The following is an 11,933-nucleotide window of genomic DNA, read 5'->3' as shown; positions in this document are numbered from 1 at the left end:
TTTTTGGTAAGCTTTTGACTTCTCGCAACAAGTTGGTGGGAGACTATCTCACCTCAATAATAGTTTGTGAACAAAGGAAGGCAGTCAAATATCTGATTGTGAGTTGCCAAAAGTTCTTGACTTGCCAAAATTCAAGAAAAGCCACAAAAAAGAAAGATTCATTATTGAAGAGTAAAAAACAAGTACAGTTCATTATAAACTGAAAAGGATGGACGAGATTTTGATATCTAAACAATCTTAGGTCAGAAGTCAGAACAATCGATTCACTACTGGCTGTATGCAGTTCTGTCTATCTCAAGTTGGGCGGCCCAAAAATCAAGCTGACTTGACACACATTCTGAGCCTGTTGAACCGTATGAGCAAAACTTCTTCACAGAATTCTCTACACCAAGATAATCATACACATCCTCACTAAAAGAAGGACTAATACCCTTCAGCTCGTCAATGGTTAGATCTTCTAGTCGGCAACCCTTAGAAACACACAATGCAACACATCTTCCCACAATATCATGACCAGTTCTGAAGGGTACTCCCTATTACAATTTCAAAATGAGGATATTAGAAAAAATTCAATTAACATATTGACTGTAAAATGCGAAAGTATTTAGACAATGACCTACTGAAGAGGACTGTAATTTTTTTTGCTCAAGATAGTACATGACTTTCAATGTCTTTCACTCTTAAAAACTATGTTATCTGGTGAAACTAAAAAAAAAAGGGAAATTTCCTCAGGTACCCCTGAGGTTTGACGTAATTCCCAAATTACCCCCCATATTTGGGGAATTCCTCAGATACCCCTGAGGTTTGGGTTTGGGCTCAAGATACCCTTACTATGGACGGAACCCTAACGCCGTTAGGTTTTCTCCCTCTCTCTCCCTAATTTTCTCTCTCCTCCCATTCCCCCAACCACTGCCAACACCCCTCCCCCAACCGGCGACCAACAGCAGGCGACCACCACCCACTCCGGCGCCGGCGACCTTACCCCCTCCCTTCGCCGGCCAGAACAGCAGCACCCCCGGCGACCCTACCCCTTCCCTTCGCCAGCCAGAACAGCAACACCCCTGGCGACCCTTCCCTCCTAAGTAGCACCAACACGGATACGGGGACGGATACGGGGACGGATACGGGGACGGGGACGGAAAACGGCAAAATTAAAATTTCTAAAAACGGGTACGGCTTGGATTCGGCAAAAAATAAATGTAATATATTTTAATGAACATATTACGTTAAATTTTTCCTACATAAATCTCATTTTAATTTTTGTAAAAAAAATATTAAAAGATATACATATTAAAATATAAAAGATAAGTTTTTCTTCCTAGAATATAAACTTATATATATAGGGATATAAAAGATAAGTAAATAATTCCATTTAGTAAAAATAAAAATAAAACTATAAGTTAGAAAAAGACAAACAGTAAAAGAAACAACTTTAAAATAAATTGGACAGCTGTATTATACCTGTACTACATCACTCTTCTGACTTACAATTACTTTTGTTTCTTAATGTAATTGCATGAGCCAAGGAGAATACAACTGTCTCACGTGCTTCTTTAATAGGCTTTTAAGTCTTTAACCCTTCTCCTTCCCCTTCCCCTTCCCCCACAGTAAAAAAAAAAAAAAAAAAAGTAAACGCTGAACCAGAAAAGGTCGAGCAAGGCTGCCGGAGAAGATGAGATGCGTGACTGCCGAGCATTTGTGGTGCTTGCCGGTGAAGAAGATGGAGAGAAAAGGGTTGCGCAGCTTAGAAGAGAATGAAAAAGGCAGATAATCGAATTGGGGGAAATTATAGAAAACCCTAGATCTGAGTTTTACAAGGCTGGGTACGTCTTTCACAAGCCCCAACCGTACCCAAGACGTACCCAACGTTCGCCTCGCCGTACCCAAGAGCATCCAACGTACCCAGATTTTTGAGTTCGTTTTGGGGACGAATCCTAGCCGTACCCGTACCGTACCCGTACTGTCCCCGTACCGGGTACGGGATTCGGCCCTCAAGAGGCGTACCCATGCTTCATAGCTTCCCTCTCCATTTCCCCCACCCTCGACACCTCACCCTAGCCCTCCCTTCGCCGACCAGAACAACAGCACCAGCACCCTGACACGACACCACGCCCTCCCTCCTTTCCCCCTATCGAAAATGTCCCCCTTTCCCTGTCTCCCACCGTGAGTCGACCCCCTTCCCTTCGCCACCCAGATATGCCGCCCACAAACCCTTAAACCCGCCCTTTAAACCACCCTAGGCTATCGTTCTGATGTTCTGGCCGGCGCCAACGCCGAGGGTGAGGGAATCTGGAATGGGGAAAGGAGGGGTAGGTTCGCCGGAGTAGGGGAGGGTGGTTCGGCAGTGGGTGGGAGAATGGGAGGAGAGAGAAAATGGGGGAGAGAGAGGGGGGAAAACCTAACGGTGTTAGGGTTCCATCCATAGTAAGGGTATCTTGAGCCCAAACACAAACATCAGGGGTATTTGAGGAATTCCCCAAATGTGGGGGGTAATTTGGGAATTACATCAAACCTCAGGGGTACCTAAGGAAATTTCCCAAAAAAAAAAAGAAAAAAAAATGTTAGGATTATATAGAATATATTGGAAGTCTCACCTTCTTTACAAGATAATCTGCAACTGTTGTGGCATCAAGATGGCCAGCAGGCAGAGAGTTCTTGATCTTGTCTTTGTTGAAGGTAACATTTTGCGCAAACTCAGAACACACTTCCAGCATGCCTATAATAGTCTTCACACTGTCAAATGCAGGCTCCTTATCCTCCTGTATTGATGACAATTGAGAAACGTCAAGTCAGAAGAAATAAGAAAAGGAGAGGAAGAACGAGAGTCGGAAAAGTAGTCTTCTGAGTCAAGACACAGAAAAATTAAGGATTATAGCTCATACCTGCAGATCACGGTTATAAGCTTGGGGAAGTCCCTTGCATAGTACAAGAAGAGTTATTAGGTCACCTACAACTCGTGCAGATTTTCCACGGACAAGTTCCATGGGATCTGGGTTTTTCTTCTGAGGCATTATACTACTTCCAGTAGAAACTGAATCATTAGGAGTCAAAAATCCAAATTCCTCAGAAGCCCATAACACCCACTCTTCACCAAGCCGAGAGAGATGAATGGCTGTGATGGAATTAGCTGAAAGGAACTCTAACACAAAGTCTCTATCTGAAACTGCATCAATGCTGTTTCACATAAAGAATGATAGCAGTCAATAATACAATAGGCCTAACATAATAAGTAATCATTTTAAAACTATACATAATGAAGTGCTAATTCTTAGTCGTGAAAAGAATCTTCAAAACCACATTAATGCATCTCTTCCTCAATCTGTTCACAGTACACAAGCAGCTAGACAGTTGCTACAAATGTTATACATCCATACCAGCCAGGTCTAGATTTCTATTAAATAATTTAAACCTCGATACTCAAATAACACAGCATACAAGGACAAAGAAGGGAAGCACACAATATACTCCCTCCGTCCTCTATTAGTTTACCCCTTTCTTTTGCATAGAGTTTTAGGAGAAATAATGTTGTGGGTCATAGAAAGAAAGAAAAACTATTATTTCATATTAAAGTTGAATGTATGTGATGAAAAGTTTGTGGTCCCATTCCAAAAATAGCAAAAAGAAGAAAGGGGTAAACTAATAAGGGACACCCTTAAAAGGAATACGGGTAAACTAATAGAAGACGGAGGGAGTAATTGCTTGCAACACAAATCTTGAAAATTTATGCTTTAATCACTGCAAACAAGCACATTATGTTTATAAAAAAATTATTTGACTCTTACAGCATGAGAGCTTATATGGAAAATCTATGAAGTACCTTTGTGCTATCGTGTTTTCTATTTGGCACACACACACAAACTTTTTTTTTCGTTTTTTTTTAACTTTATCTCCTTCCCCTTTATCTCTCTCCTCAAGTCCCTCCCAAGTCCCACCCCACCAAGTTGCCGATCCCTCTTGGACAACCATCTGACCACATAAGCCAGCCACCTTCCTCACCACTCCTCTGACTACCCCGCGAACCTTCATCCTCCACAGCCAGCCACCTTCTTTCCCCTTCTCCACAAATGCCCCACTCTCTCACCCTTTTACCACCAATTTTTTGAACTGTCAGGCTGTCACTTCTCCTGTACGGCCCTCTTTCCCTTTCCCAAAAACCCTCTTCCACCACCTCAACCATCAGTTCCCCTTTCTTAAACCATTCTAATTTCCCAATTTCACGAATTTCTTACCTTTCCCTTCCCCTGATCTCACATGAAGGAGACGACAGGGATCTTATGGCGAGCTAGACAAGGGCTTCTCCAACAGGGATGGGCCATAAACAAGGAGAAGTTTGGAGGGACCGTGGGGTTCTCCAACGAAGAATTCTCCATTGAGATGGTGTCTCATGGCTGGAATAAATGAAGGGAGGCTATTTGTTAGAGGAGAGGTAGAACAGTGCAGAAGTGGGAAGGATGGCAACGGAAGTTAGGTGGAACTTGGAAGGGAGATGGGAAGATGATCGGGTTCACTCTTGAAGACACAAAAAAAGAGACTGGGCATTGGACAAAATTGTTGTGTCTTTACATGAGAGAAAAGTGTAAGGGAAAAAAATGATAGTGAGGCTTTGGTTTTCTGCAAGTAGGCTTTAAAAGTTTATCCCCCCATCGGGCCCATAATAGGAGGTACCATGTGAGCACTATCTTTTACGCATACCAACTAGGAAAGACAGTAGTACAAGGATATTATATAGCAATCTCCGCACTTTTAACAGTCAAAAGTTTTGTGCACATATTAATTAAGATTTAAGATAGCACTAACCTTAGGTCATCAGCTGTTTTACAAAAAAGATTAGTTGCAAGGCTAAGGCCTTGTTCACATCACCTGATTATTACTATACATAAATTATTTTTAATAAATTAACTAATTTTTACTGATGAAACTTATTTTTACTGATTGAAACTGATTTTAGCTTACTAAAACAAAAAAAAACTGATATTGGCTCATTGATATTTATTTTTAGTGATTAAATCTGATTATTGTTGATTCCCTACTAATTTTTCTTATGGAGTAACTGACGGACTAGAATAATATTAATCATATGAAGTTGATTTTTCTAATTGAAACTACAATTTGATTAAAGTTGAATATTGATTTTTAAGTTCAAGTGAGCTAAAGCCTAAGTGGAAGAAAGGAATTACAACTCTGCCGACTCTCAGAATGCAGATTTCATCTGAGAGCGGTAAGAATTAACGGGGTAATAAGAGAAAATAAAGAGCAAGATGATGGATGGAGGTGCTGGTTGTTAGAGGAGGAAAAGAGGGGGCCTTACACCCTTCAAATGAGGGTAATAATTCCCTTCCATCATGCGGTATATAATATCCCAAAGAAGGGTACTAATTCCCTTATTTCTTCTCCTTTAACCACTGAGTAGTGAGAGGCATTAAGAGAAATCGCATAATTATTTCTATTACAGTTATCAAAATTACCTGTTTCTCAAAGGAGCAGAGAATCCCAAGGCATCAGAGGTCATAAACCTATCAATTGGTAAGCCAGTCCCAGCCAATGCACACGCACCCAGTGGACAGTAATTCAACCTAACGCTACAATCTGCTAGTCGACCAGCATCACGGTCAAGCTACAGAAAAAGACCAATGGAGAATTTAATTTTTCAGCAAAAAGTATAGAACTTAGACAAGAGAGGACATGAATAATAACTCTATCTGAGGGTTTAGTCATTATATAAAAGAAGAAAGCATTAAAGGAGCATAGGTATACTAAAGAAATAAACAATGGGAAGGAAATGAATATATGAGCTATTAATTAGTTTCTGGTTGACAGTCTGTCTAGAAATATCTTAGAAAATAACATTAAAAAAATTCTCTATAAATGCATACATATAAAGACGATAGAAACCTGTTCAACATATGCTAAAAGAAGATGTTCCAATAACACTGGCTGAGCCCTTTGCAGATGTGTGTAGCCAGGAACAATCAAGCCTTCATTCTTCAAGGCCAAGGTAACCAATGCAACCTGCAAGTAATTCTATGTAAGGCACTATATCCATCACAATTACAAGAAGACTTTGTACATCCATAAAAGAGCTCACATCAATGACCAGGTAGGTCGTGATGGAGAAAGAAATTACTAAAAATAATGCAAGGGGTAAGAAATAGAAACCCATATTGAGGTCTTAAGGCTTTGCCATGAATATCTCATATTTGATAGGAAATACACCAACAACTAAGTTTGATGCTCAAGTAATGGAAACCCGTTTTGAGGTTCTCAAAATGATTGTTATCCCTTCTTATGGTGGCTGTAGTAGTTTATGAACTTAGACTCCAAAAACTTGTTTTTGTTCATTTATCTTAATAAATATAGCAAGTTTGAAGAATTTGAAAAGTTTGTTTGATAAATGAGTCCGGACGCAAGCATATGGATACTAATAAAGATTTTTCTATGGATAATTCCTTCAATAATGTTCGTAAAATATCTCGTTTACTAACGTGCTTGAACAAAGAAAGCTATATTATTTTCATTTCAAATATCGTTAACAGGTTGTTTACTTATTCATATGATATGTCTTGAGTTTTTATTCTATCATAACAAAAATTTGGAGTTAGTACAATGTACATATATGATTTTCGAGCTTCGCGTAACATAACGGGGAATAAAAGAGTAACAAAGCGCGTTTATGATATGAGTTTATTTAGTCAAAGGAGTCGCTAATAAAGATAGCCCTTTATGAGCTCATTTAGTTAAAGGAATTATTTAAAAAAGAAAGCTTGTTTATGAGTTTAGCTTGTTAACAAAGAAAAGAAGCCAAGCACAAACATGTTAATTTTCAAACAAAATCGGGCTTGAAAAGGTTTTTGAGCTCAAGTAAAAGCTCGAGCTTGAATTCAACCAAGTTAAAAGATGTTGAATATGAATAGGTGTGGCACTCGGCTCATATTATAACACCGCTGGTCATAGGTTGGTCATGTAAAGTGAGCATTGCTAAGGTGGAAGGGAGGAAAAATTGGTGAAGAAAGAACATTATTGAAGAAGATGGAATAGTCAATAGAAAGAACGTGTTCACTAAAAAGCAGGAGTATGTGTGATGTGTCAATGCAAGGAAAATGTAGATGCGATATAACAATGCGAGCTGAACTCTACTAACAGGTGCAACTGTGCAAATAACAGAATCAGTCCAACTGAAATAAACGTACAAGTGCAGCTGGTTCCACGACAAAATGTTTTTCCTTGAGAAATCAGGTAAAGGGCAAGGTCATTACCTGAAGCTTTTTAATCTTTTTGAGGATTTCATCAATAGCATCTCGACACCACAAGCGAAAATCTGTTGAAACTTGATCATTTCGGCTTCGCGCAGTGTGAAGCTTCTTCGCAGGCTCGCCAATAAGATCTGTAAGTGCCGCTTCAATGTTCATGTGAACATCTTCCCTATCACTCCTCCATACAAATTCACCAGCCTCTATACGCCTCTTTATCTCGTCAAGTCCTTGGAGTATACTATCTCTATCTTGGAAACTGATTAGTCCCTATAAAGCATCATTAGCTCCAGCAATCAGTGCCCCATCACTGTAATTTTCATAAAAAGCTAGTCTAACAAAAAAACGTAGTATAATACTTCCTCTGTTTCTTAATATTTGCAATGTTTCCCATTTTATGAAATTCTCTATTACTTGCAATGTTGACATCTTTGACAATATCTCTCTTTCTCTCTCCTAACACATAAGGGTTTTTTTATCTCTCTTGATCTCCCTCCTTTCCTTGGTCCTTGTGCAAATTTCAACATTTACAGTCTTAAAAAAAGAGGAAGTAGCTCTTAACCTAAAATAAAAGCAGATAACCAGCATAGTGATGATCAAATGCTGAATCTGTAAAAATCAGTGTTCACAGATTACTCTAGTAAATCACGAAGATACAGATAACAGGTTGGTTGATTTAGCAGCTCTCACACCCTCTCCAAACATGAAATGAAACTTTCACAACAAAATGGGCTCAATCTTCAATTGATAAGCTACACATGCCAAAATTTGATTTGATTTTTACAAGAACACATGCCAAATTTCATATAAAGAGCTACAATTTAGATAAAACAACCACAATAAAGCCTTGATCCCAAAAACATTTGCAACTCGTTTGGTAGTTGTTAATAAATTGTGGTAATGGGAATGAATTTTAAGTGTAATTTTATAAGCGAAGCACCCTTAAAATCTTCATGGGGAGGCATTTTTTTTTCCATGGGCAAGCAATCTCACCCCTAACCTTGTGTTTTTGTTTCCAAAGGGAAGCAATTTTCATTACCACTCATTACCACCTACAAGGTGGTATTGGATGGGAATGAAAATTCAAGAAGGAAAGTGGACACTTTAAGATAAATTAGCATTACCATGGGAATGGACAATGATATTTTTCAAAAATTAGCACACAAATTCATTCCTATTACCAGCCTTTATGACCAACTACCAAACGGGCCGTTGGGGTCGGCTAACATGAACCGTCATAAGAAATCGTTTCCAAGACAAATACACAGGTACAGCATATCCAAACAAAAAAAAGATCTACCCAGTAGAGAAGCAAAAAAAACCCTAAATGAGAAATGGAAGTATGGACCTGGTGAGCAAGCATGGAAGCATGAGCACGGCTACCCATGATATCATGCTTGTAAAGCGCTTTGTCGAATGAAATTGACTCAGTGAACTTCTCAACAACCTCAGTAACACTCTCTTCAAACCTGCCACCCCACAATTTGGTTTCTTTTTCTGCCTTGGAACTCATTGTAGTCCCAGATGAGGAAGAAGCACACTGAAGAGAAAACAACCTTTTTTGGTAATGGAGTTTTCTGGGTATATGAAATAATAATGAATTTGGAAGGTGGGGTTCATGAGATTTTGTGGGTATTGAAGAAAAGATTGAAGTTTGATGAACAAGTGAAGAAGCAGCCATAATTGAGAAATTTAAAAACAAATGATTGCGGTTATTCACTGGATTATTTGCTCTACATGCAACAAAAAACAACAATGAAGATAAATCATAGTGTTACATAAAACACAAAAATTAAAAATATTGGAAATGACTAATTCGTAAACTAACAAATTCTAATGAACCAGAAATAACCAAGAAAAATGGTACCTTTACAGTGCTACTGTCGTTGATGGGGTCCCACTCGCGCAGAATATAAGAGTTCGGGGAGACAGAGAGTTTGTTGGTAATGAGGGACAGTGGGAGAGGGGAGGCTGGAGAGTAGGATGAGCCAGTGGAGGAAGGGCAAACTCTTTTTTCTTAGCTCAATTTTTTAATTTTCGGTATCTTACCAGAAATTGAAGAAGATGGTTGTTTTGAAATACAAATATTCACCCCAATCATATAAATTACGAATGAATAATCTCAACTTTAAGCTGTCTTCTCAAAATAATTTTAACTTTGAAATATTTCAAAATAATCATAACTTTGAGAGAATCTTCTCAAAATAAACTAAAATATCACTTTTCTTACCTACACTAATCCATTTTAGGTCTATACTCAAAAAAAAAAATAGTTCGGATTATTTTGAGAAGGTACTCTCTAAAGTTGGGATTATTCTAAAATAATACAAATTTGGGATTATTTTTAGAAGACTGGTGAAAATTGAGATTATTCATGTCAAATTTTCCTATAAACTATCGAGTCTTCTAAAATTAATCGCAACTATGAATTATTTTGATAAGAAATAGTTGCACCATTTTATGTTTTCACACTTGTCGATGCATGGTTTCAAATGTTAATATCTTCAATTAATAACGAGTAAAAATTATAAAAAGTTAATATTAAAAAAATGTACATTGAGACGAATCGAACAAGATCACATATGACTATATTTCTCGTAAAATATAAATCATCAAAGCTAATCAAAGGGTAGGATGTGAATAGTAAACACTATACAAGTAGTGCAACTATTTCTAAACGGAGGAAGTATAATCTATATCTTAGAGGGTCTTTCCATTATACTCCCTGTTTACTGATTACCTGCTAATATAATTAGGTTACTTAGGAGGTAGCTGGAAACTAATTTTTATGTCAAATTGTTTTATCATTGTTTAGTTTGTGAGAAATTTTTCATAACTTCTATTTTGATTGCATATTACTATGCAATGTATTAAAAATATCAGGCGATAGGATGAAATGGCATTAAATTGACATAATTGACCTTGTCATTTATTAGTAATGAATAACTAGGGAGATTATATTATTGTACTTTTAAGTTGATACCACATACATCTATTTTGGCTTATATAATACAAATGAGCTAATTTATAATCATTACAAATTTTCCTAAAAGGTAAAATGATAAGATTATCTTAACTGACACAAATTGAACTATAATTCCCAAAAAAAAAAAAAAAAAGGACAAATTATACTAACTGACACACACGACAATTATTGACCGCGAAAATTAAAAAGCTAAGATTATCCTTTTTGTTTTCTCGGTATTTTTATGGCTTGTTAATGGATGTTGGTATTGTTGTTGCATTTAAAAGTTAAGGTAGAATTGAAATTTTATGTATTTGATTTTGTAATTGATGGAAAATTGATTTAGTTCTGTTAATTTATTCTTCAATTATAAACTTTTTCTTTCACTACACAAATTTTTATGACAGTTTTATTTTAGTGACTTTGAACTTCCCATGATTTGCATATTTTAAAGGAAACTTAAATTTTAATAATCTAACCTTTAAGAGGTCTTCTTAGAACAATCCCACTTATCAGTTATTTTTGAATAATCCAACCTTTTGGTGGTATCTTATCAAAATGGTCTCATGTGACTTGTGACCTAAACTTCTGATAACTTTGTTCCCTCTTCCTACTCATTTCTCTCTTCTCCCCCCTTCACCTCTCCATCTCTAGTTTGACCCCCCATTGTTAACAATAGTGGTGCCGAGAAAGCTCGAGGAGAGGAGAAGGGCCGGGGGAGGGGTGATGGTAAGGAAAGAGACGAAGGGATATGAGAAGGGGAAGGGGTTGGGATGGGGTGGGGTTTAGGGTTTCCAACGAGCTGGGGTAGGAGTGGGGCTGGGGCTGGGGCTGGGATAGTGTTGCAGCAAACTGGGGGTGGGGTGGGTGGGGCTGTAGGCTGTAGCAAATGGGGTTGGATGGGGCTGCAGCGGGCTGGGTGGGGACGTGGGGTGGGTGGAGCTGCAGCAAATAGGGTTGGATGGGGCTGTAGCGGGCTGGGTGGGGATGGGGTGGGGCTGCAGGGGGTGGGGATAAGGGGTTGTCATGGGGTGGTGGTAGTGGTGGCTAGGTGGCGGTCATTGTGGAGAAAAGGAGGTAGAGTAAGGAGAAAATGGTTTGACCAATGATAGTGTGACATATGTCACACTTAACCTGTTATGACGGACTGCCGGTCACAACAGGTCAAATACTACTATGAGAGTATACGATCAAAAGGTTTGATTATTCAAGAATAACTTATAAGTGAGACTGTTTTAAGAAGACCGATTATATGTTGGATTATCAAAATTTTAATCACTAGTGGAAAAATGAAGAAGGGCTGCGCTAAAAAAGGCATGTAGGGCTGCGCTTTTTGACAGCAGCCCTTTCAGTAGTAGCCCTTCACTTTTTAAGTAGGGTTGCGCTAGAAAAGCGCAGCCCTTAAGCTAGAAGGGCTGTGCTAGTTAGGAAAAAGCGCAGCCCTTCTGGGCTGCCCTTCTAGCCCAGAAGGGCTGCGCTAGTTAGGAAAAAGCGCAGCCCTTCTGAGCTAGAAGGGCTGCGCTTTTTCCAAACTAGCGCAGCCCTTCCTACCAAAAAAAAAAAAAAAAAAAATTTTTTTTTGACATTTTTTTACTCATAATCTCACATTTTCTGAAATTAAACAGAAGAGAGAGATTCGAAACGAAAATACTAAACCCAAAACAATAAAAAGAATGAAACGAAAATGAAAAAAAGGAACAAAAACTAATATACAAAGAGAA

At 38.3% G+C, this 11,933-nt stretch overlaps 1 protein-coding gene across 1 annotated transcript; it reads right to left on the bottom strand.

Annotated features, from left to right (window-relative positions):
- Positions 1 to 130: 130 nt before the first annotated feature.
- Positions 131 to 9,314, bottom strand: LOC104891119 (argininosuccinate lyase, chloroplastic). The gene is made up of 8 exons (XM_010676768.4): positions 9,115 to 9,314; positions 8,596 to 8,980; positions 7,254 to 7,517; positions 5,893 to 6,009; positions 5,466 to 5,614; positions 2,883 to 3,174; positions 2,595 to 2,759; positions 131 to 533 (listed from the first exon to the last, which is right to left on the bottom strand). The coding sequence occupies exons 2-8, from the start codon at positions 8,926 to 8,928 to the stop codon at positions 267 to 269; spliced, it is 1,587 nt and encodes a 528-aa protein (XP_010675070.1). The 5' UTR covers positions 8,929 to 8,980; positions 9,115 to 9,314; the 3' UTR covers positions 131 to 266.
- Between the last annotated feature and the right edge of the window lie 2,619 nt (positions 9,315 to 11,933).

This window comes from Beta vulgaris, chromosome 4 (assembly GCF_026745355.1).
Source record: "Beta vulgaris subsp. vulgaris cultivar EL10 chromosome 4, EL10.2, whole genome shotgun sequence".
In the NCBI taxonomy this organism is placed as follows: Eukaryota; Viridiplantae; Streptophyta; class Magnoliopsida; order Caryophyllales; family Amaranthaceae; genus Beta; species Beta vulgaris.
The sequence above is the reverse complement of the archived record's forward strand: the minus strand, read 5'-3'. Positions and strand labels throughout refer to the sequence as shown.

Bases quoted from the DNA above. Each gene is read 5' to 3' on its own strand.
- LOC104891119 (XM_010676768.4), bottom strand. From the start codon at position 8,928: ATGGCTGCTTCTTCACTTGTTCATCAAACTTCAATCTTTTCTTCAATA. The intron at 3,175-5,465 runs GTAATTTTGATA...TATGTGAAACAG, and splicing joins TCTGCTCCTTTGAGAAACAG to CATTGATGCAGTTTCAGATA. The intron at 2,760-2,882 runs GTATGAGCTATA...TCATCAATACAG, and splicing joins CTTATAACCGTGATCTGCAG to GAGGATAAGGAGCCTGCATT.